Consider the following 25,822-nt stretch of genomic DNA (forward strand, 5'->3'; position numbering starts at 1 on the left):
TTCTGAAAGTGGTTTCTAAATTCCTAGAGACAGCCGATATGGTAAGGAAATCTTGTATCCAGATGAACCATACCTCATCCTGTTATGCCTTCACGTGTTAAGCCTTTGTGTAGTGTGAGAGGTAATCTATCATGCCTTGCAACTTTTTGTTTCTTGTTTGTAAGCTGTGGTATTTTTTTTGAGACCATGTCACTGTGATAGAATCTTCCTCATTTTCATATCAATAAAACAACTTTAACTGAAGCTTTCTTACTGAGAGATGGATCTGGCTTATCCATATAGTAAGTATAATACTTTGACAAGTAGAACGCTTGAAACATTTTATTCAAGTCATTTTCACATAAACTTGCAACCATAATACGGGCATGTAACACAAGAATATGAAAGTGCAATGAAGAATACAAAGCTAGTGCCTGCATATTATAAATTAGAGCTCTTCAGATAAAGATGCAAAGTTACTGAAATTAAGACTCTTGGAAGAAAAGTGAAGGAAATAATGGAAAACCTTCAAAGAAGTTGCAAAAACAAGTGGCATTTCACTGTATCTGTAGCATTTAGTTGCATAATAAAAACCTCCCAATAACATACTCTTTGGTTTTAATTCAAGTTAAAATCTTTCAGCACCTTTTAGGATTTGGAGAAAATGAAAATGCCTTATTGGCATAAATGTGAGACACAGGATAAACCACCTTTCAATGTCTCATGAAATTCACCCTGCTGGTTTTGAATGAGTACACTGCAAACAATGCATGAAGGACTATAGGAAGGTACATTGAGTGTTTGCACTCATTCGACACTGCATAGTAAACTTTGGAGCAGAGAGAAAATGAGTAGACCTTTACTAACACAAAAACATCTACACAATATGTTGGTTCCATTGGTGACCAATCTGTCATTTTTGTTACACTTTTGTCTAGAAATATGCAAATATCAAATGTATTTCAGGATTAAAAAAAATATATAACAAACCCCTCCTGTAATGAGCCTAACATACAATATGTTCCTTATGTGCAATTTTTATCTAAAGATCTGAAATGTGGGAGGTAATTGCTTCACACACGTTTTTACTGTTTGGCTTTTCAAAGGAAATCTGAGTGCAAGACAGCAAATTCGTACTAGAATTCTCCGAAAATTTAAATCTGATTTTGCTCCCACTGAGACCAATGGCAAGATGCCTTTCAAAGATGATGGGAATAAGCCAAATATCTGGTTAAAAGGATTCCAACATATAATCTGCTGTATAAAATAAGGGTTTATCAAAACAGTTTTTATAAATGTTTTTCAACGAAAATGAACGTAATCCCATAAATATATTCCAGTATGAAAAAAGTAAGTTAAGGTGTCTGGGTCAAAACTGCAGAGCCAAGATACTGAAATTACTGGTTGGTGCTTCCCTATTTAGAACTACTTCTACACACGCTATATAATAAACTCTTCTACTGCGTTGTGATTTACTGTAGTTAATCAGGGGAAGTTAAAGTCACATTCCTTCATTTTTTTTAATCCTAAAATCCCTTGTTTTTCTAAATAGACTGTTCATGTTATCTTAGGCAATTTTTGTGCTATTGTACATCACTGTCATGTTTCTTAACACACATTTCAAAACAAATACAATATTTTGCTACGGAAAAAAAAGCTACATTTTTGTAGCTACAATATCCCCAATATTCAGTTATGGCGTTCAACACCTTTCCGAACCAGGCCATTCCCACTGAAAGGACTAAGTCCAGTATTACAACTTGTTCCACCTACACAGATGCTCAAGGTCCTCCGGCTCCTTGCGGACTTCAGTGGAGTTCTGCAAGTAGTTTGGGTATAGGCATGTGAGCAGGTTACTGCCTCGTAAGCCGAGGGATAAACTCAATTTCTGTGGCTGCTCTGTGTCCAGTTAGTGCTCTCGGATCCCACATTCAGCATCAGGCACGATGAGGTACGAGCACACAACCTCTTGCCAGGAAGCAGCCTGTGCCCACAGCCTAGCTTCCATTACAGTAGCTTTTGTGTCCATTGCCCAAGCTGCTGCCAGGACTTTCACCCCAATTTTGACCTAAGTCTATAGAAAGGTGAATGCACTTGCATCCCTTAACATCTGAAAAACTCTTTGGGCCGAGATTTCAGAAGCCTAGACTTTAAACAGACCCTCATTTTTGCAGACGTAGGTAATAAATGGCTTTCTAATACATCTAGTTTCCAAATTTGCTTCTGTTCATTGCCCATACTGGTGACTGATTGCTAAAATGGATCTCAGCAAGCAAAAAGGGACCTGCAGGTATAAATGGTATTCATTCTGCACCCACTCCCAATGTTGGGTAGTAATCCCTGGGTTGGTGGTTCTTAGATTCTTTTAGGTATAGATACTACTTGTGCAAATTTGTACTGAAGTTATGATTAAGGTAGAAGGAAACACTTTATAATCACAAAATAAGCTTAAATATATGTAGTAAAGAACAAGCTGATCCTTAATGGATATTACAATAATTCATTAAACTTCCAAATTATATCCATAGGGTTCTATTGCATAGAATACTTCCAAACACTGCCTGAAGTATTGTCAACAGTGATAATAAAACCTCTCCACACCCCTCAGATTTTTCCTTTTTTAACTATACTCAATAGCACACGTATCTTTCAATAAAAACAAAAAAAAAAATGTTGAGCTTTCTGTTTCATTAGGCGTTTTGAAATGCTGATTAAACTTAACCAATCCTAATCAATATTTCTAGGTCCCTCTGTTTCAAAAGTAGATCCTTCATTTTACATGATCAGAAATCTGAAAAAAAAAAACGCCAGATCCCCTTGTGATATGTTATTTCACAGTTTAAAAACAAAATCACAGCTACTGTAGCTTACAGCAGGGTGCACTGCAAAAGCAAAGTAATTTGGGGATGGGAGGAGGAGTGGTGTACCCAGCACCAGTTAAGCAGTTCAGCAAAAACTTGAATTTGGGCTGGAAGTTTTTCCCCTTAACAATGTTGTATTTGGTTCCTGAACAGCCTAAAGCAGGATGTTAAATACACTGAATTTTGTTCTCCCTCTATATATAGTATATTTTCAAATTCATTGTTTGAATACTGAGATACACATTTTAAAAGTCAAATACAGTACTTAAGGGGAAAGCAGGTAGCAGGCTTTTTCATGATAAAAATACTTTGTTAAGAGATTTTGACCTACTTCTGTTTGTGGTGCCACCTGAGTTAATTGCCTGTATTGTTTTGATGGTTAACCTGTTCAAGTTGGATGTTTTTCACAGATGACTACATCAGGGACTCTTCATCATCTCCAAGAGCCCTTTTCTTGACAGGTATTTATTTTTATCCACATCAAGTTTGCAGAAGTCTTTTAAAAGCCCCACCTTGAAACATCTCTTGAACATAGAAAGGTGGATAAGTTCTTTAATTCATTCCACAGATGAAAGGTTTTTTTCAAAACCCCATCTGTTTTTTACTTAATAAAATGGAAAAACTTCTAATGTATTAAAAATGTAAACATAACTTTTCTTGCAGGGGTATAACTGATATATATGTATATATATGTATTTCTCTGCTATATGTTAATATTCCTTGAAAACTGAACATACTTTTCTCATTCATATCAACGTGTCCTAACAAGATTTACTTTAATGGTACTGTAGCATTACTCTTAATCTGTTTTTCATTCTGTTAATTTCTGAGATAGCTGACATTAGTACTCTCTACTGCATTTTATTTAATTCATTTAACATAAATTTTTGCTATCTTTTCAAATATGTTATCACCTAACCTCCAAATTTCAGAAGTTAGGAAATGCTCATGTTTTTATGAATGAGTTAGTTTTTCAAAATTTAAAGTATCTGTGCATGAATCACCAGTTCCACACATTTCATTAATAGTAAAAGTAATGCCAATTTAAAAGCTTAAAATCCAGTTACAGATTTGGTTGAGGAGCAGCTGAAGTGCTTCAAAATCACATAAGGTGTGTGGGTGTATGTGTGTATGTTCTGTAGTTTTGTTTCTATAGTGTTTACATCCTATTGAAGTTTATATAATGATACTTCAGTTCAAAACATTTGGCACCGTCTCATTCATGTTCCTGCATCTTTCTCAGTATCTGTCAAAAGAAAATAAAATAATGTTATGCAGATGACCAAGCAGATATGAAAAAGTATCTGCTAAATACACTTCTGTCAGCTTGAAGGCACAGGTCAACAACCAATAACAGAGATTTTGTTTCCTCACCCTGCATGAATACATTTAGTGGTAACATTTGCAGAGGTAAGATGGGGAGACTAAAGGCGTGAAGTATGAATTCCACATGAATGTGAGCAGAAACTGTTCCCAGAAGTACCAATTAGTCAGTCCTGTTACAGAGAAATGCTTTAAAAGCTCCTGCCACAGGTCCGCCAAAAATAATCGCTCATGACCTGCAGGATGCCTGTTGTTCTTTTTCCTCGGTCTCCCACAAGTCTGACCACCACACAGTGAGAACAAATGGTGGATTTTGCTGAAGCCATTTAACTTGTCATGTTCATGACCAAAGTGTGATTATAAATACAGATTTCCACACTGGTGTGAAAAAATGTTTCTCATTTTAGCCTCATCTGACTACTGGTTTCCTAATACAAAAGTAAGGAATTAATATTTTAAAGGCTAATTAAGCAATAGTCATGTTAATTCAGTATGTTTGTTTCACTGGTGCTGTTACAGCAGACTGTACTGGTCATTTATTTTTACTTTTCATTTACTGCTCTGGAATTGATCTCACATGAACCTCTATACAATGTTAATACTCCTTATACAATTCAAATTAAACCATTTAATAAATATTTTGTATAGGCAACTAATATATTATCCTGAGAACTGCTTACCTCTGTGTTACAGAAGACTGATTGCTTTTTGTGTGTGTGTTTCACAGATACTAAGCTACACTAGATCTACCATGAGAACATCAGTTAAATGAATTTGCCTTCTTGGAGGGATCCAAAAAAAAAAAAAAGCATAATTGTGGCATTGTTTAAACTTTTAAAGAACTGAACTGTAAATGGAGTGTGTCTGGACGGACCGTTTCAGGGAGGATGGCTGCTATGTCAGCAGCAGCAGCAAAGTAACTAACATACATGTGTGGGACTTTGCAGAATGTCTTAAGAGCTCTCTAACTGCTCAGCAGTTCTGTGTGGATGCTATAAATGGGTACTGAATGAGCACAGAAAGGTTTCAGTGCAAATACAAAGAAGGTATGAGCCAGAGGTAGTTACCTAACCGCCCAGACAGTAGCAGCAATTTGAAAGTGCTATATATCCAGATGACAAATTGCAAGAGAAAAATTATCACTTATGACCGTTCTTCAAGACTAAGTAATTTTTAAAAATCCATGCTAGCCTTACAGAAATAGTTTAATTACCAGAGATCAGGATTTGAAAGCTATGCGGTTATCAACAGCAAAGCAACTGTTCCCACCATACTTGTCAAAGAAGACTTTTGAAAAGTACCATCTGACTTTTACATCCTGAAACCCAAGAAACAACATACTGAAGAAACTGGTATCACCAGAATTAATGGTGTGAGTTATTTTTTCAATATAAAGTAAATCTCTAAGCTTTATAAATCTGTTTGTTAACTTCAGTACTATGAATATAAAACAGTTGCAAAGACAAAGGAATGTACTTACGGTGAAATTGTACAGCCAGATGCATATGCATGGTGGCCTGTATAGCGTATATCGCAGCGTACTATATTGTTGGAGTAATCAGATTCAGGCACCAAATAGCTGGGGTTTACACTCACCTTAAGGAGAAAAAGCAGAGTATTGTCTACTTCCAGGTTTGAGTTGATAAATTACATTCAAAAGGATATATGTATATGATTTGCTTCTTTAAAAAACAACAAAAAATAGTCCAAACCTCCCCACTCCCAACACCCTTACCTTCAGAATGTAATTTCCAGGTTTTACATCTGTAATATCAATCCACTGGCAGTCTATATCAGCATTGTAAGTGTCATAGCAGCCAGGGCTCAGTCCCTTAAAAATTAAGTTAAGATGGATGTCAAAAAAACATTAGGAATAGTAACATTCTAGACGTCAGTGTCACTCGGACTGAAGTTCACTTTACCATCATGTTTGACTACGAAAATTACCTCAGGAAACGAGGCTTATTTTTCTTAGCATTTTATTTGACTATCTAAACTAGAACACGTATGGCTAACATATCACTTTTACGGGCAGCACTGTATTACTACAAACACCTGTACTATTGATAGTTCATCTGTGAGCTATCTGTATTTTATCTGTATTTTATTAGCAGTTATTACAGTACTTCTTTTATGTAAATATTATCGATGCTATTATTCACTGTTCTTTACAAAACGTGAGAATAAAATCAAAACTGACCAAAGACTGGACATAAGTGTCTGTAAATCTCAAGTAAATCACTTCTGAGGTCCTTGAGTACAAACTTGAACACCATGTTGGAACCAGTCTCTACCCTTAGGAATTATGCTACTTTTTGCTATAGTCATAGAATCATAGAATACCACGTTGGAAGGGACCTCAGGAATCATCTGGTCCAACCTTTCTGGCAAAAGCACGGTCTAGACAACATGGCCCAGCACCCTGTCCAACTGAATTGTAAAAGTCTCCAATAGACATACTCTGCCAAAGTGCCACCTTTGAATAGTAGAGTCCAGGGCCATTTTCACGTTGAGATTTGCACGAAAATGGTATCTCTTCAGGCAAATAGTGACACAAGAATCTGAAATAACTGAAAAATGTAGCCTTTCCTCAGATCAATCTTTTCTGAAAACTTTTTTGCTCTTAGGAACATTAGTAAGAATCTCCATATATGAATGTATCAGTGGTTCAAATCTGGTGTCTTTAACTCTGGCGGATACAGATTGCTCTAAGCAAAGCTCATCTGTTCTGGCAACATGCAGAGTGCACAAAACCCAAGTCTTGCAGGAATTCCCTCTTGACCCAGCTGGTGATCAGCTCAGACTCTTGCGTGTATGTGCCAAGTCTAAGGCTGGAGGAAAGTTTTACAATCCAATTACAAACCCCTGAAATATGGGCTCCCAGTGGAAACGCTGACACAGCCATGATTCTAGTGACACAAATACTCCAGCTGTAAAATACGCATGTTGCTTAGTTAGATGTCATCGTCTACACAAGGAGAAAAGATATTTATAAAACCTCTTCAAAGCCTTTATGTATTGCAGATCATTCATTATAGTTAGAATTCAAATGGGGACACGTCAGCCAGTGGAGCATAGCTGTCATTTCTCTGTGATAAAATAACTACCTTCTAGATTAAAAACTGCAGAATAAGGGATACAAGTTTATGTGTAAGTATGGCCACATTGAGTTAAACCACAGATCCATCAAACTCAGTGTCATGTCTCTCACAGTGGTCAGCAACAGATGCTTGAGGAAAAAAGAACGTAAAAAATGGGATGTGTAATGTCCTTTACACAGGCAAAGTCCTTCCACCAGCACCAGGCATTTAACTGTATTTAAGACATGGGGCACCATCAGATTTTTGTGTTTAATAGCTTCCATTATTTTGTCTGATTTTTTTTTTGAACGCATGTAGATATTTTTGATCTCTGCAACATCCTGTGGCAAGGAATTTAATAATTTATTCTTGTGTCAAAAGAGCACTCCTCTCTGTTTTAAAGCTTTTGTCTGACACTTCTTTTGCATACCTTAAATTCTTGTAGTGTGAGAAACTGTGAATATCAGTAATTCCCTCTCTTCATCCAGGACCACTCAAGATTCGGTATTATTTCTGGTTTTCCAAATGGAAGTCTATGAAATCTCTTAGTGTGGTAGCCATAAGACACTGCTGATCATCCTTATTCTCCTGGGATTGGCTGGTGCGTTTTTTTAAGCTTTTCTGTAGCAGTTTTGAGAGGTGGTGACCAGTCCATGCAATATTCAAGGTAGGAGTCTATCATGGATTTGTATCATAACATAAAGGTATGCTCTATTTTTTATCTCTACCCTTAATAATCCCTAACACCTTGCTTTGCATTTGTATATGACCCATCATAATGTTCATATAGCTGCCACTAACAGCCTTCTGTACATGCATAAACAATGGTTTAAGTTTTCTGTGTTGGACTGCCAGCCGGTAGCTAAAAGTATCAAGGGAATTCAGGACCTTGCAGACTCATGCTCTGCAAGGGAGAAAATACTAGCTGTCAACTCTGGGACCAGCCAAGGACATCACTGATTCTGCCTTGAGTTCCCTTTAGCTCGCTTAACCAGTCCTATAACCACAAGAACTTGTGGTGTGTTTTAATACAGTTCAGTTATCAATGATGCTAGCTAATGAGTGTTAATGAGACCTCCCTATTTAGCAGCACCTGGGTAAATTCTAAGTCTTCAAATTGCTATCCTGGCCTCTATGATGGAGAATTTCAGAGCTAGTTAAGGCGTCAGATAATTCAGGGCATCAGATGATCAGTAGAAAAAATATCCAAAGATAAATTAGAGGGGCAAAAGAAACTTGGTTGTCTCTGAACCAACCCTTACCTGTGTATGTGCTGTACATGCATATCGTCTGTAATATCCATAATCACAGGAGGTATCTTCAAGACAGAAACTTGCTTTGTGTCCTTCAGCAACTTTTCTGTGTGAGCTTGCATCCAACAAGTCATAGTGGCTGAATTCATCCATGCTGTGATAATGTCTGTAAAACCATAAATACATTATTAAAGATGGATCAGATCTGGTCAATAGTTTTGACATCTTCCTATTTGATCTACCTTTTGTTAGATCTGGACAAATTTCACTTTTTTTACGCAGAACTTGTGTGTTAGTATACTCTCCTATTACTTCAATTACATTTTACTTTCATTATTCTCATTTTCAATGACTATAAAAATGCCATCTTCTACAAACAAATAACGGATTTTAATTTGTTAAGGGAAAGACTCCACATTAGCACTGTTTTTCCAAAATTTCCTGCTTCAGCCCTTTTCCAATAACAAATATTAAGTAGTTCATATTTGAGTTGTAGATCTTACAACTGCCTTTAGCCAGAGTTTTGCTAGGAATGCTTACCTTACATACTATAAATGCCAGGGAAGTTTGCTACTTACTAGCAAAAACACAACAATTTATTTTCACATTTCCATTGCCCTCAGTCAGTGTAACACATTCATAAGGTTAGTGAAAACAAAATCTGCATAAAGAAATCAGCTTCTGTGTAATGTCAATTCAGGTCTTGTCCGATGTCAAAAATTTTTGTAGTCTATACTTAATGTAGTCTCTCTTTCAAAAGCGAGTATGTTTTGATCTGGACACAGTCGTGTATTTTTCTTGCTCTCACACAAAGTGAGTTCTAGCTCTTACTGTGGACTTGAACTCCTATTATTCTTGTGATTTCACTTTTTCCAAGCACGTGGAAAACTAGTACTATCTACCTGCACTTGGTCTGTGCAGCATTTGGCTGCCATTACTTATGAATGCTTTCAGCTCAAGAGGTATATGAAAAAGCTGTAATTAAACAGAATTCGAATGTACTGTTAAAACAAAGAGGAGCACACAAGTCTCCCAAGCATGCATGTCAAGAACACTAAAACCAGTCCACAGAGGATGATGACTAACTGATAGCTAGCCAAACTGCTGGGCAGTTATAGTTCATTTCCAAATGATCTTGTTTCACTGTCATGGAAATTATCACGAGAAATGCTTCTTTTTTGTATTCAATGTATTTTCTGTCCAAGAACAGAATCAACATCAGAGACATTTTGCATCTGGATACCAATAGCTGGGCTATCGTGGCAGAGTAAGAAACTGCTTTTCTACAAATGGAAGATTTCAACTGCTCTCTATCCATTTCATCCATTTATCAACTTTGTGAGCACCAGGGTTGGTTGTTTTTCATTTTTTGGTGTTGGTGGTTGTTGCAGGGATGGGGGTTAACTAAAACATTTACGGAGGCTTTTTTTGCTTGGTTTGATTCAGTTTTAGCTTTTTGATCCTTAAAAGATTTATAGACTAGTGGTATCAGTCTTTTTTTGAAAGAATTTGTTGTAATGATACTAATTTTTCATTCAAACCTTAAAGCCTCTGAAGCTAGAGAGAAATATTCCATTGACTCCATGGGCCTTTAAATCAAGCCCACATTATGTGTTGGTTTTTTAATAGAATAATATTAAGTTATCACTTCTGTACCCATGATAGCAGAATTGTATTTTAAGTAAGGAGGAAGTAAGCTAAGGTTTCTACTATTTTACAATTGGTCCTGCTATAAAATAGCAAAAATTGGAACAAACCTGCAAACCGACTGCTGAACGTGAAAAGGTGCAAGTTTGCAGTGTTACCTGCTCCCAAAATGTTGAAAATGTTCTACTACATTTGCCTTACCATGTTTCCAGCATTTTTGCTATTTCTAGAGCAATACTGTTATGTGAAAGTATCATGATAGGGTAAGGATATTGATAATGGGTTCAGTCAACTCAGTATCTTCACTTTTCCATATTGATCAGACCTTTCCCTGTCAAGAACTAACCCATGAAATCCAGCTTAAGAAGTATGTGTCAATGTTTACAATGATGTATTATAGGGAACACTATAGTAAATGTGCAAGTTAGCATTTCCACAGTTATTTTAACATAATTGGGACTTCTATCTACTGGTTCCACTTCAATGTAATTGGACTATAACCTATGTAAAATATACTTAAAGGGAGAAGGTGCCACTGTCAAAACTGATTTAAAACTTGTGCTTATAATGAATTTATACTTGTAAGAGTGTTATAGATAAGCTTCATATCCATTTCACAGGGCTATATAAAGAGAAGTTACCACTATCACAAAATTAATCAGAGAGTAGAAGGCTAAAGTTTCCCCCTGCCTTCCCCCTGCTGCACTGCAGTTTCAGAAAATGTCACCTTAAAAGTGGCAATTTGCTTGCGGAAAAGATAATTAGAAGGTACCATACTGAGCACTTCACTCACTGGTGACAGCTGTGCCACTCCCATGAATAACGGGGTCTGCTGGGCAGAAAATCTGACGTGCCTTGATTTTTCACTCTTTGGGGGAATCTCAGGAGCACCCGATTGTCATAGTCTCTAACATCTGCTCGATAAGCTGAACTGTAATAATGCAAAAAAGAACTGTGAGTATATGCAAGAAACACTTTAACAGACACTTTATATTGTCTCAGAAGTAATTGATAGTACAGATCTTTTCAGCTCCCTTAAAGCTGAGGCATTGGAGATACACAAGAATTCCTCATGGTGTGCTCAGAAGTGCCTGGGGTCAGACCACAACCTGAGTAAGATTCAGATCTGCTTCTTATAATACAAACAGGAGTTCAACCACTGACTCTGCCTCCATCTCTGAAGCAGATCACCACTTAGCTGTAAAATTACACTGGTACCAAAAATACAATTTCATTAGTTGCTGTTAACCAAAATAACTCACTGTGTACCTAAGATCACACAACATATGTTTGTTTCTGTTGTAACAAAAAAATTAATAAATACATGATGTAATTTCCTATTTCACATATTATCTACAGCTTTTTAAATACTGAAATATTTTAATAGGTTGATAGCCAGTAAGAACATTTAAATTAGTCTTCACTGTAAAGTTAGAATAAAAAAATACTGTTTCTTATGCCATGTTTTCTTTTTCCAGCAAGTGAAAAAAGAGCATGACCCTGGAAACAGTCTGACATCAATTAATGATGTTGGTAAATAAATAAATCTGTTTTGCATGATAAGGTATCAAACAAGTTAGAATGGTTAAAAACAGCCATGTTGATTTATTTCCAAACAAAACAGGAAAAATCCCCCTTTGCCAACTGGCCAGGATCTAACTTCATCGCAAAGCTGTTGTTTCAACCCATTAAAAGACTTTGAAACACTTTTCAGGGAGATTTTAGTCTTAAGAGACACTACAAGGCATAGGCCCAGAAACAATTAGCATGTTATAATTTTAATAGTAACTTGTGCTGATTAAGAATAGGGGATTTTTTTAAGTGGAGTAAGAATATGATCTGGTTGGATTAGAGAAGGGAGATGAAAATCACCAGATTCAAGTGGGTTTTTTAGGTGCCTCCATTTTGCACAATTCGGATACGTGCAAGTGAGCCTGGTAACAGAAATGTGCAATGTAACTTCTCACAAAATGTAGGTTCTTCAAAGCATCTGTAGCTTGTCTCTCTAATAGGACGGTATTGTTTTCTTAGGTACACACACTGCCATCTGCCACAGGCTTAGAAGAAGGTTACAAACCGGGCTGTGCTTCCTCGGGCCCTCCAGCCTCACTTTTCTTTCACTGCCGCCCTCAGGTACTCCGTGGTGGGCACAGAAGCACGAGAACCCCCAGCAAACTGGCAAAAGCCGGGGCGATGCCTACCTCGCCAGGCAGTTCTCCTCGGCAGCACATCTCAAGTTATACATGGACATCCTCTGGACGTACGTGGACGCCTGGATGTAATAGGGATCCGGGACTAAGTCAGGGAGACCTGCAGTTCATCAAACCAACCACATTAACAGCAAGATCAACCCAGGACACGTCTGCAGACACTTGGCTTCCACCCCAGTCCTTAGGAGCGGTCGTTTTGCTACGGACCCCTGCCCCCGCATTAAGCTCGCTCGCCCTTTTGCTCAGGCCCTGGAGCTCCTCTCGAAGCCCGCATCCCAAGCACGACGCCCGCACCCCCTCGGGGGGCTTCCCGCCGTTCCCCCCCCCCCCCCCCTCAGCTCGTTCCCCCCCCACACCCGGGGGGACTCCCGCCCACCGCGCTCCCCGCGGGCCGGGAGCCGTGCAAGCGCCTGCCCGGCCAGGTTTTGCCCCAAGCGAGGGGCAGGCAGGACCCCCCGACTCCGCACCGCACCCCGCCGGGACGCGCCGCGCTGGCACCGGCGTGCGCGGCGGGGCCGGGGCCGGCGGGAGGGACGGGACGGGAAATTAAAGAAAGGAAAGTAAAGGAGGGGTCTTACCATACTGGAAGTAGCCGGTGCCGTAGCCGGGTCTGTACCTGCTGCCCTGGCGGGGCCTCTCGTAGGTGTCGTAGTAGTTGTAATAGGGGTTATCGTCCGTGTACTTGTAGGGGTTGTAGGGGTCGTCCCCTACCATAACGTCTTCCCGCCCGGGTCGGAAGCTGCTGAGGGGCGGCAGGCCGCCGGCCCCGGTGCTGCTCCCGTTGCCGTCGGTCCCGGTGCCACCGGCGGGGCCGCTGGGGGCTGCGGGCCGCGACGCCCCCGCCGAGGCGCTCCTGGCCGCCCCGGCGGCCGCGGGGGTGGCGGCCCCTTGGGTCCGCGGCCCGGCGGCGGCGCGACCCCCGGAGGGCGTCCGGTAGCCGGCCTGGAACCAGTGCCGTGCGCCGGGGCCCCCCCGGCTGCCGGCGGCGGGCTGGGGCTGCGCGGCCGCGGGCTGGGGCTGCGCGGAGGCGGCGGCGGCGGCGGCGGCGGCTCGGGCGGCGGCTCTCCGCGGCAGCGTGCCGTTGTTCCGCAGCAGCAGGATGGGGCTGCCCGCCGCCTCCGCCGCCTGCCTGCGCCGGGGGGGCTGGTACTGGGAGCCGAGGCTGAGCAGGCTGTACACCTGCCCGTTGTTCTCCCACTGGATCCGCTGCCTCCAGGCGGCGGGGGGCGGCGGGGAGTCGCGGCGCGGCGGCGGCGGCTGGCAACCGGCGGGCCAGAGGCAGCTCCAGAAGACGCACGCGTGGAGCTGGGCGAGCAGGAGCCCCGGCGGCGCGAAACGCATCTTCTCCTCTTCCCTGGGCGGCGGCGGGGGAGAGAAACGGGCGAAACCGGGGGGGCGATCGGAGAGCGAGGGGCGCCTTCCCGCCGGGGATGGGGCGGGGGGGAGGAGGGGGGGGTGTGTGGGGCGGGGGGGAGGCCGGGGCGGGGGTGCGGGCTGCGCCTCCGAAAGGGTCGGGCGGGCAGCGGGGTCTCAGGCGCGGCGGCACCCGGGCGGTGCCATCGGGCAGGTCAGGCCGTCGGGAAGGAAACCCGGCTCGGGAGAGGCGGCGGGAGCGGCTTTTCTTCTCCCCGGTATTTATAGGCGAGGGGATGCGAATGGGAGCCGGAGCGAACAATCAGCCTCTCATCGTCCTCCGGCCCGCGCTGGTGTCTGGAGCGAGGGAAGGAGGAGGAGGAGGAGGAGAGAGCAGGGACTTTAAACTTGCTGGCACGCTCGCAAAGTTACACAAGCCCCGCTGGCTGGGCTGGCTGCGCCCCCGCCATTTGTTCACGTAATGCGGCTGGAAACGTGCGGCCCTGACAGTTCCCCCCACGGCCGCCCCCCGCCCGCCGCCACCGCCCCCCGCCCCGCGCGGGGGGGGCCACGGGGCGGCGAGGGCCGGGGGCTCCCCATCCTCCCTCCCTCCCTCCCTCCCTCCCTCCTCATCCTCCCTGCCTGCCTGCCTCCCCCCGCGCCCCGAGCCGAGCCGAGCCTGCGGCGGGCGGGCGCGCTCAGACACACGTAGGCTGCCAGAGTATGCCGTGGGGCAGCGCCAAAGTATGCAAAGGAAAAATGCTATTAGCTCATCAGCGCTGGAGAGACTAGAAACGGGGTGGCGGGGAGGGGGAAGGGGCCGCTAGCGAGAGAGGAAACATGTTTCTGGAAAATGTGCTGGCCGGCACATCTCCCGGGCTGGAGCAGCTGCTGGGGACCTTCGTCTCAGCGCTGAGTAACAGTCGGATCCCCTTAATGACCTCTTAATTAGGAGAAAACCTCCATCAAATAAACTCTTGACTATTGACTTTCGCGTTTTTTGCGTATGAGTCACACGAGAAACATACTAGCGGTGCTCCTCCCGGAGTAAGTTTTCATTGAAAAGTGAAATTTCACATGGGAGAGGTTTAGCCCCATTACCAGAACAAATAAACCAGGTTCCCACAGCGTCTCCCCAAAACCGTGCTGGAGAAGAAGAGCAGGCTGTGGCCGAAAGCCTCTCCCTCCCATCCTGCTTTTACAAGAGTTCATTAACGCTGTGTTTTGATAAGTCCAATCACCCAGCGAGGCAAACGAATTAAAGTCCATGGATTTCAGCCAAAACTGCTTTTGGGTGTATTTTTCCAAGGTCTGTTTGCTTATGAATCCTTGCAAAGGAATGGAGGAGAATACATAAAAGTTATCCTTCACCGAAAGTTTGGTAGTGAGGATATTTCTTAAGTGGTTCCCGTCAAAGACGAGCAGCCCAGGTTGGAAGGTTTTACCTTACTGAGGTAGATGCAAAGCACCTTCCCATCGCTGCCACCTTCCCCAGGTCAGGTTAACGGTCCACATGTTACTGGCCAAGCAGATATTGTCACCGCACTTTAATGTTCTTGATACAGTTCTCCTGTCATTTTTTTGCATTGTAGTTTATTTTAATTGCATATTACTTCAAATGGTTCACAATAATCGAAATCCCGCAAAACACAGTCCTGTGTTTGGACTGTGAATGCTGATTTACATTCCTATCTAATTAGTAGTAGCGGTACTTAGCTTTAAAGTAGCTCATTACAGCCCCTGAAAGCAGTGGTGCCATCCTGGGTGTCAGTTACCCCTGTGGAGAGGTGGGTCAGGGGCTGCGGCCAGTGTCCAGTACCGGCTGCTCGCCAAGCCAGGCTTGCTTGATCTGCTCTTGATCTCGGGAGACCTGTGCTGCAGTCAGGTGTGCAGCCCAGCGCACTCACCTAATCACGGTTCACACACACCCCCCAGTCACCCAAGCAACCTGGAGGGTTAAAAACAGTGGGAAAACGGCAGTTAAGTGTAAAAATTCCCACTTCGGAGAACACTGAGGAGCACAGGGCAGGTATGCGTCAGAGAGCAAAGTCTTCTCACTTGGGAATACCCCCAACAGCAAAGTGGATGTTTATTACCACCACTAGCCAGCACCCGGCTGGTGAGGAGCATCTGCCAGACTGGGCCCCCAACCAGAACCAGCAACTGGTGTCTTTCCACAAGCGGGTTGTGCCCTGGTGCTCCAGTCAGTGCCAGTCTGGGCAGCCTGCTACAGATGTGGTTGGGTTTCGGTTCTCTTATTCATCCTATTTGCAGGCTGCTCATCCCCTCTGATCCTTCTCATTGTGGCTTTGAAAATATGATTCTCCATTTAAGGGTTTGCCTGGAACAATCAGTGACTAAGATTGAGTAAAATGGAAAGGTTGAAGATAGGGAAAATACAACACTGAAGGAATTAGGTTTCTGTCTTTCTAATCTTCCTCTAACTCTTACTAGTGTTACAAACATCAGGTTGTTGCCCAATGTGTGTTATTAGACAATGTTTCCACACAGTGGGATTCTAGCCATTTTTTTTTTATTATTTTCTTTTTTTTTTTTCCAGATTAAGTAACTATTTTTCATGAAGCTACAGAAAACATAGTTGAGGCTAGTCCTGCCCATTTATCAGCCATTCACGTCTGCCATTTTTTCCATAGTGGAATTTTTATTTGTTAATTAATTTAGTTTTCATGAAGAATGAAAAGCACTACCAGCATCCCTAGAGAGTCATGTCCTTCGCTTATCATTAGGTGCCTGTGTGCATTCAACTATTGTCCTCCCCTCACAGGTTACCTAACAATACCTGACTTTTATACCTTGGGTCTGCCTAGAGCATCAAAAAGCCCACCAGTATCTGTGACCAGAGGTAGGCAGGTGAAAATCTCTGCAATACCTTAAGAATCTTGTAAGCAAGCCAGGTACCGTGATTACTTTAAAAATGCTCTAAAAACTGTTGGGTACTCTGTTATTAAGCTTTCTCATGAGTTTAATATGGCTTCTTCATAAAGCCCAGTTCTGATGCTGGATCACAGTTAATTTAGTTACTTAAATATTTGCACACCTCTTCCTTTTTTGTCTGGAATGAGCGGTATGCCTGGGTGCTTGTTGCAGTAGGGATTTTGATTTCTGCCACCTACAGAAATAAATACAGTCTATTTTAACTGATAAATTAAATTTTCCCTCACCATAAAACGACACTAATTGAAGAAGATATCAGTAAGTAATTGCAATAATATCTCAAAACCTGAGATCAAGAGGTATTTTATATTTAAATTTAATTGGTAGATTGTTGCAGTCCTCGTTCAAAGGTTACAAATGAAAAAATGTCTGCAATGGCATGTGTAGCATTTTGAGCCCTCCTTATATGTACACCACTATTAAACAGCAGTTGTGAATCTCAAAAATGGAAAAATATTAACCCCTTCTTCAAAACAACAACAACAAAACAAAACAAACAAACAGGACAAAACCTATTTGAATTTGGCATGTCTCAGTACATGTCATAAGACATTTTAAGGTTCTCTAAACTTACTGTTCACTGTGTGGATGAAAAAAGTGTGATAGTGTAGAAAAGGAGAAGTTATTTTAAATGACAGTTTGCACCGATCACATTATTTGTTACCTTTGATGTTATTTTTTTAAAAATCATCAATTCTCTTGTTATAGGGTAGCTAATTTGTGTTCTTGTTCAGTGTTAAATTGGGATGCTTAGCTAGGGTCACATATGTGAAGCAAGAAATATTAATAACTTTATAAAATCCTAACATGAAAGTAGACAATATGTGTTAAGTGTATTTCTTTGAAGCTGATATTTATTTGTTTGGGCTCAAAGGGTTTGTTATTCAGGAGTCACTATAAGAAGAAGCTTGAAGAGTAGTGGTTGGTTTCACCTTTTTGTATCTCAGAAAAATTTACTCATCCGAGTTATGTTTGAGTAGACAAAGAACTTGGATTTTTCTGTTCGCATAGACACTGAGTTGCAACTAGATTATTCAAATTTATCTTGTTTTGCAGATCTTACTGATAATATTTTCTATGACTTGTAATTTTTTGCATTCAAATATTCAAGACTGGGTAATATTGCTGCACACTACAACACTGCTGATTTTTCTGAAGCACATTTCACAGCAGGTACAGATTTCTATACTAAGAAACTCACTTGTCAATGTGTGGGATTAAAAGGTTCCTAATTCTAGTGAATTCCCTTTAATAGTTGGAATTAAGATGTTAAGATATTCTTTACAGCATGTGAACTTCACTAGAAACTAAGAACACCAAGTATTTTCAGATTCAGGTCTGTAATGAGATTTTTTTTTTTTAACAAACCAACGTAGTTAAAGACCAGGGTTATAGACTTTTTCTGACATCAGTAGTCTTTGGAGCAGACTGTAAGGATTTATTTTCACAAAAGTTAGTCTTCTAGTTAAATTTAGCTACATTTTCTAGGTCTGATTTTGAAGTCTCTAATCAGGCAGCTTCCTACGACCATAAGTAAAGTGCAAAAATAAACTTTCAGACTTTTTTTAATAAAGGAACACATAGATTTTTGTTGCTTCAACGAACTTGTCAATTTGTTGAAGAAAGAAAGTGGTTAGACTTCTATTAGTAGGCAACATCCTCAATTCAAAATTACCAGCCAAATTGCCACCTGGCCCCTATCTAATATTTTTGCATTTATCCATCTGCATTACAAAACTAGTTTGTACTTACTTTTATACACTGTGGGTAGAGCTACCGAATTGCACATATCTACACCCGGTGAAGGAAATTAAGCACACTCCTCTTGCTCTGCAGGATTTGTCCGCATTATTAAGAAAAGCATCTACAGGATGGGAGATAGCTGTTCTTTTCTTGTGTGAGACCTGAAGAAAAAAGCCTTCTGATGTCAGTGGCTTTTTTGTCAAATCAGGGTTTTACCATGGGGTTTTAACAGCAGTGTTTTTTAAGTTTAGAGTGTTGATGTGTTGGTAAAGCTGAATATGAATCGTTTCACAGCATGCAGTTACATGGTTTCTTACTTGAACCTAGCCTTTCAAAGAGAAAATTAAAGTGAATAAAAGTGAAAATTAAAGTGAATTTCAAAGTGAAAATTAAACAAAAAGCCTCTCCCTTCTTGAATTTACAGTGTGTTTCATCTCTGAATATTGTTTGCTAACTTTTATATTTGTTTTCTGTTGGTCTCCCAAAGGTTTCTATAACAAGTGAGATTTCTAAAAAAGTGACATAAATAGGTAAGTAGGCAGCTACTGCAAATTCAGTCAGAGATTTGAAAATTCAGCAGTTATTTACGTTCTTGCACATCAGCGTCTGTAATGAAAGTTTCCTTAACTATTGTATTTGAAGCCTTCATTGCAACAGTATGCAAAACTTACCATCAGTAATATAACCAGGTACATTTGTTTTGATTTCAGTAAGTTGTCTGATGACATGTACAAAGGAATAGAAATCCAAGGCACTCAAAGTAAAAAGACCACTATCAGTGCATTAATGCCTGTGACAGGTACAAGTTAGTTTCATTTAGCAAGGTTAATAAAATTAAAATTAGATTTGTACAGTGCATGTGCAAACAGCACCTTTTTGTTTAGGAAGTTCAGTCCTGACTTGTCTTCATAAGCAGAGCGTGTGCTCAAGAACTACCTGCTATCTCAGATATAACTACTTAATTTTATTGACATTTTTGAATACTGAGAAGAGGTTATCATGATGAACTTGAAAAACCGAAGTAAATTCAGAAAAAGCAAATGTTTGGCTGAACAATACTATACACAGGCATGTCTCTGTTGTGGCAGGGCTCCAAAATGAATCTTCCCTCCTGTGTATTTTGCACAAAAGCAAAAAAAAAAAAAAAAAACAAACCAGAAACCTAGCTAGTAAATCCAAGATGAGGAAGACTTGAGAAAACAATTAGTTTTGAACTGAGGCATTCACCAGACTGTTCTGAGATTAAGAACATTATGTATGAAGGGAGAGGAATGGATAACATTTCAAATCCATCATTTTCCTTTCCTCTTCAGCAGAGGAGAAGTCCTGGTAAATCTTTCACAAAGTGGAACTCTTGTCCAACATAATGTAAGAGCAGAAGGCGTCGGCAGAAATTTTGGAACATGATTTTACTATGCATCTCATCAAAGATAGTCAGACAGTGCAGCAGTCATATCTCTAAAACAAAGCTAATGCTGTAAAAATAGCTTAGAGGAGTTCCAGATTCATTGTGTCTCATTCATTGTATCTAGGTTGCTTACTTTACAAGTAAATGTAATTTCTAACTCTCCTATATATCTGTATCGGGTGATGGTTCTTTTCCACCTAGTGTATAGCATCTTCGTCTTTATAACCATCCCTAAATTTGTATGGTTGTCACAGAGACAGGTCATTTTCTCTGTGGAACTTCAATATCTGATGGAAAAATACCAGTGAACAGCCCACCTTCAAATCCTGAGGTGAATTTTCATAATTGACATCAGGAAAGAATTCTGTGTTACACTGATAATGTGCATACAAAGGCTTAATTAAAATAGTAATCAATAATGCTGTTCATAATGCAAATGTGAATGCATAAATGGGACAATGGTGTAGGTAATAAAGAACTGGCAGAGGAACTCCTGTATCCCTGTGAATATGATTTTAATTGTCTGCTACTTTGTTTTCATTGAAGAATATGTACACAATAAACAACAACAACAAAAATAGCCATATCCTTGCATTAGAGAGAGTGTTTTATAGGTGAGTTTCAAGGACATTAGAAATACAGTTTGCAGTTCATATTCAAAAAGAAATGAGGGAAGAATAGAAACAGATGGATGGGTCACCTTCTCCACAGTGAGATCTACTTCTAGCAGAACAGAGAAACCTACCTGACAAAAAGTATTCTGATAGAGATGCTGGTACAGACTTATAAGGTACCTTATATTAGCCAAGTTTCCACAGAAAACCAGTATAATTTAGGCATTTATCAGCCCTTAATCCCTCCTAGATGTCTCCAGCAGTGTTTTGCTGTATCTGATGTTGTCAAAATGTAAATGTCTGATCAGGAAGCAGGATTTTTCTAAAATAAATACCCTCACATTTGCAACTCAGTTTTGGTTCTTAGCTTGGTATTGGCAAGCAAATATTTGATATTATTAAGATACATTGCCTCTATTTTCCTTATCAGACAGTTATGCATAGAAGGTTTCATCTGTAAAACCTGAAAAAGTTTTTCTGTTTGGATTACTTAAATAGATGTGGTGCATTCTCCTGGAGGCTATGTCAAGATATATGGATGACAGAGAGGTAACTAGAGACAGCCAACTTGGCTTCACCAAGGGCAAAATCCAGAATTTCAGTCAGTAGCTCAATGTCCAAATGGAGATCAGTAACAAGGGGTGTCCCTCAGGGGTCTATACTGGGACCAGTACAGCTCAGTATCTTTATTAATGGCACAGACAGTGCGATTGAGTGCACTCCCAGAAAGTATGTGGATGACACCAGGCTGAGTGGTGCTCTTGATTTACTTGAAGGAAGAGATGCCATCCAGAGAGACCCTGGCAGGCAACAGGCCCATGCAAATCTCATGAAGTTCAACAAGGCCAAGTGCAAGGGTCACAGCAATCTCCAGTATCAACACAGACTGAGGAATTAATGGATTTAGAGCAGCCCTGTGGAGAAGGACTTGGGGACAGTGGTACATGGAAAATTGGACATGAGCCAGCAACATGCACTTGCAGCCCAGAAAGCCAACCATATCCTGGGCTGCATAAGAATAAATGTGTCCAGAAGGTCAAGAGAAGTGATTCTCCCCCCTCCACTCTGCTTTTGTGGAACCCCACCTGGAGAACTGCAGCCAGGTCAGGGGTCCCCAGTACGAGAAGGACATGGACCTGCTGGAACAGGTTCAGAGGAGGATTACAAAAATGATCAGAGGGATGTAACATCTCTCTTGTGAAGAAAGGTTGAGAGAGTTAGGGTTGTTCAACGTGCAGAAGACACACCTTATTGTGGCCTTTCAATTCTTAAAGGGGACTTGAAAGAAAGATGTGGTGTCAGGACAAGGGGCAATGGTTTTAAACTGAAAGCAGGTAGATTTAGATTAGATATAAGGAAGAAATTTTTTTACAGTGAGGTTGGTAACACACTGGAACAGGTTGCCCAGAGAAGCTGTGGATGCCCCCATTCCTGGGAGGGTTTAAGGTCAGGTTGGATGGGGCTTTGAGTAACCTAGTGGAAGGTGTCCCTGCCCTTGTCAAGGAGGTTGAAACTAGATGATCTTTGAACATCCCTTCCAATCCAAACCATTCTATGATTCTATGGTTTTATGAAGATAGGTATATATCCAGCCATTAAACAAATCAGCATACATACAACAGTGGAGATATGCCAGTTTGCCTAAATTGATGGTCTGGACTGATGAGCATTTCTTGGCTGCTGAGCATTTCTTTCTCTAGGCATAACTAAGTATAACTATTCTAGGAAGATGGAAAAAAGTAATGTCTAATTGAATGAGTCTTTGGAAGAACTGACTTTATTTATTTACCTTCCTTATAAGATGAAGAGAACACTAAACCTATTGAGAAACTGTTGTTCATATTCTCATCCTATCCAAGTACATGATCTCGATCCGGTTATCTTTCTTCCTTACTACTCTCTTGGTTTTTTTTTTCAATTGTTATATACTTTCTCAAGCCAGATTGTAAGCTCTCCAGGGCAAGGACCATGGTTTTCTATATACAGGCTCATTGATGCTCACAGTAGGGCACTGAGTCTGACTATTACTTTTGGCCACCGCTGCAACATGAAGAGCAGCACTGAATACAGAATGCTGTATTGAACAGATGCAACATTTAGAACATGTGAAAGCCCTCATGCAGCTGTGTGTATTATTGAACAAAGTTGACACTCAGTAATTCTGACTCAAGTAAAACACCCATGGTGGTTTTCCCTTTGGTCTAAATTTCATCATAATATTTTGTCTTACATACCAGTATTATGAACTCTTTTACTATTCTGCTCTACAGTAGATACTTTTTGAAATACATTTCTAATTTAATTCCTATTTTCATCTTTAGGCAATTATCAGATTTCACTTTAGGTCTTCTCATTGCTCAGATGATTGGAGAAATTATTTGAAGTAAAACATTAATTCATGCAGTTAGATTAAAACGAATGTTTATTAAAAGATGCTGAAGGTCTAACAGGGCAATAACTGCAATATTTGCTTTACCAACTAAGAGTAGAAGAAAAGAGATATACTTAGAAAGTTCTTGTTTGGCTTTAATGAGCTGAAATAAAAGTTGATTGTAAATACTATTTTCTTCTCACAGTGAACACACTGAAACAGCGACTAACTGAAGACCAATCTTTGAGGGTAAGCTTGGAAACTCTCATGGTATGCCAGGTTGATTTAAGTGGGTTTATTCTATCTGAGTTGAAGCCTAGCACGGTAATTGGTCTAAACTGCACTGCATGTGTGTTATTTCAAAACATTCAACATTGTCTCAACATTTGATGTCATATAGCCAAACAGAAACTTTCATGAAAAGAGATATTTATATAGATTATTCAGAAATATATACACTCAGTTGTGCTAATTCCAGCTGAATACTGAGTGACAGAGGTGGCTGCTCCCTTTATCTGAGAAAGTGGAGCCCCTTCACCATCCTTCCAGCTGAATTGTGTTTTCCCCTTTGATAGACGTCTGGATTGTGTGACTGCATCAGGTCAGGCAATGGGGTGATGCTCCCAATAGGGTCTCCAAGGGGTAGGCAATGGGAAGAGGGAGAGAACAGATGACAAACAGTCTTGACCCTGGTGCAACACTGACTTCTCTGTAGCTTTGGAGGCACTAGGGAAAAGCTGTGGTTTCACACAGTGGCTGGATTTGTATGTTATCTGTGTGGTGGCATGGGAGCAGGACATGAAGACATGAGATGGGGAAGCCCAGGAACAAATAAACCACTGATCTTCCCCATTAAATCTACAGCTCAACCCACAGTAGTTTTTCTTTTAGTCTAGTTTTACCATGCTAACTTCTTTCTGTACTTGTTCTTGTTTAGCAAAACTTCCTGTATGTATCTATCTATTTAATACGGTACATAGGTGCAAGTACCATTTCCCTGCATAGCTTGAACAAAATCAAACTATGCAATCTATAAAATACACAGATCATCATAAACAAATACATACAGTCCTGAGCTCTAGGAAATTTTATATTTCTGTTCACTGTCCATGCCTTGTTATGGGGAACTCAATAGGGGGATAGCTGTTCTGCAGAATGGGGTGTCTCATCAATCATAGTACGACAAGACTACAGCTTCTGGCACAGCAATCTGAAAGGACTGTAGGGAGGTGTGCCTGCTCCTCAGTTTTCTGCTTTTCATAGTGGAAGGTTACTGTGACTGCTCCACTGAAGTCAAGCTTCATAGAGGAAGCCAGAAAGAGTTTCTCCAAAGATCCATGAAAAATCAATAAGAAACAAAAAAGTCTTGACTTGGTGACACTGGTTTACTCAGTGTTATGGACCTCTTGAGGAATAAAGAGCAGAGCCCATAAAACTACTATAGGGCTTCTCTAGGAATCGTATCAGCAGAGGAGACCCTGTAGCAAGACAGAACCTGAATAAGCATTGGCAAGTTTAAGAAGCAAAGATGCTGCTTGAGGAGGACGATGCTTACTGAATGTCTGGTTCCAGAGCAGGTGTTTCTGACACAAACACACAAGAAATACAGCGTGTCTGGATTCCCCTTTAAAGTTTTGTGGGTGATACTCAACTCTAGTCAATGGCTCCCGTGGAAATCAGCTGAGTTATACCAGCATGGCACTTTGCAGCTGAGAGTAGAGCATTTAACATATTTGTATGTCCTGTAATGTACTTTTTAAAGAATGGAAATTCCTCCAGATACTGTATTTTTCACATTTAGTTGTAGCTCTAGCTTCACATTTCAATTTGCATTAAAATTAGAATGGTTTCCAACACAACTCTCCTGTTGTAAACCTTTGGTTAATTAAAGTTTAAATTTGACTGTGGTAGGGTGTAGGAGCAGAGGACAATTTAAAATGTTTGAGTTAATTAAGAAGGACAAGATACCGTCTTTAAAATACCATTTGCCTTTCCATCATTATTGTAGTGTCCTTAAAGGTTAAGTTAGTATTTGCCAAAGACTAAACAATAAGTAGTAACTTTAGTTTGCATTACATCAGGGAAGATTCAAAAGCATGTTACAGAAATCTCTTCCACCACAGTACTTTGCACACCACTGAGGAAGAGCATGTCATCTCTGTTAAAGTAATGCTAATGAGTAGTGTTGGACAGGAAGAAAACAAAATATTCTTTTATAGAAACCTCTGGGGAAGTCTGTAAGTAAGATTATATGTGTTAGAATTTGGACTGGAATTTGGATTTACAAAATTTTGAAGCCAAGAAGGACCTGTACAGTCTGATCTTCTGCATAACACAGGCAATGGAATTTCACCCAGTAATTTCCGCATAAAGGTCATAATTAGTCACTGAGCTAAAATATCTTTTTTAGAAAGACAGTCTTGGATTAAAGAAGTCAAATGATAGAGAGCATACCACATCTCAAAGTCAGCTGATGCAATAGTTTTTTCCCTTCACTTCAAAACAAAAAAAACAAAAACAAAAACAAAACAAAACAAAACTGTGCCTTATTTATAATTTGAATTTCACACCTCCACTGAAGTTGTCATTCAGGCCTGCACCTGTAGTAAAAAAGCACTTGCTAACACAAGCATGAACCTGTTTTAGGCATGAAAAGCAGTGACTGGAGAAGTAATTAAAATAAAGCAAAGTTTTGTTCACTGTCCTTGTTCACTCACCTTTGTAAGGTCTCTCACTTTTCCTTTCCAGCTGTTTGCTTCATGAGGGAGGACCAAGGTTGTGTTGAAGAACTGTGTGGCAGCTGTGAAGCACATTCTGAAATGAACCCTGCCATTATCTGGTCTTTGGAGTGACTGTCCTTCATAGTTTTCTACCTGTGAGTAAGGAGCATGTTGCTGTAAAGGAGCAGTTTTGGATGAAGCCTCTGATGTGCTGAAAACGTATTTATCTGACTTTGTATTCTTCATACCAGACAATGGAGTGCAGCTGGGGAGGAAGAGACCTGTTTACTCCCAGAAGCATTTTG

The 25,822-nt window shown here is 40.7% G+C and overlaps 1 protein-coding gene across 2 annotated transcripts; it reads right to left on the bottom strand.

Moving 5' to 3' along the window:
- Positions 1-306: 306 nt before the first annotated feature.
- On the bottom strand, positions 307-14,028 carry LOX (lysyl oxidase). Of its 2 annotated transcripts, XM_042788020.1 has the most exons (7): positions 12,932-13,775; positions 12,345-12,453; positions 10,937-11,074; positions 8,506-8,662; positions 5,899-5,994; positions 5,644-5,759; positions 307-4,086 (listed from the first exon to the last, which is right to left on the bottom strand). In XM_042788020.1, the coding sequence occupies exons 1-7, from the start codon at positions 13,692-13,694 to the stop codon at positions 4,080-4,082; spliced, it is 1,386 nt and encodes a 461-aa protein (XP_042643954.1). In that variant the 5' UTR covers positions 13,695-13,775; the 3' UTR covers positions 307-4,079. The 2 variants fall into 2 exon arrangements, with proteins under 2 accessions (XP_042643954.1, XP_042643955.1); XM_042788021.1 differs by lacking the exon at positions 307-4,086 and having other exon boundaries at positions 5,640-5,759; positions 12,932-14,028.
- Positions 14,029-25,822: the final 11,794 nt, after the last annotated feature.

This window comes from Tyto alba, unplaced genomic scaffold (assembly GCF_018691265.1).
Source record: "Tyto alba isolate M040663 unplaced genomic scaffold, T.alba_DEE_v4.0 Super-Scaffold_13, whole genome shotgun sequence".
NCBI lineage: Eukaryota > Metazoa > Chordata > Aves > Strigiformes > Tytonidae > Tyto > Tyto alba.

Excerpts from the sequence above, each read along its gene's own strand:
- LOX (XM_042788020.1), bottom strand. The coding sequence starts at position 13,694 with ATGCGTTTCGCGCCGCCGGGGCTCCTGCTCGCCCAGCTCCACGCGTGC. Across the intron at positions 11,075-12,344 it reads GAGGAGAACTGCCTGGCGAG|TTCAGCTTATCGAGCAGATG; the intron begins GTAGGCATCGCC and ends GCATTATTACAG. Across the intron at positions 5,760-5,898 it reads CTGGAAATTACATTCTGAAG|GTGAGTGTAAACCCCAGCTA; the intron begins GTAAGGGTGTTG and ends TTTCTCCTTAAG.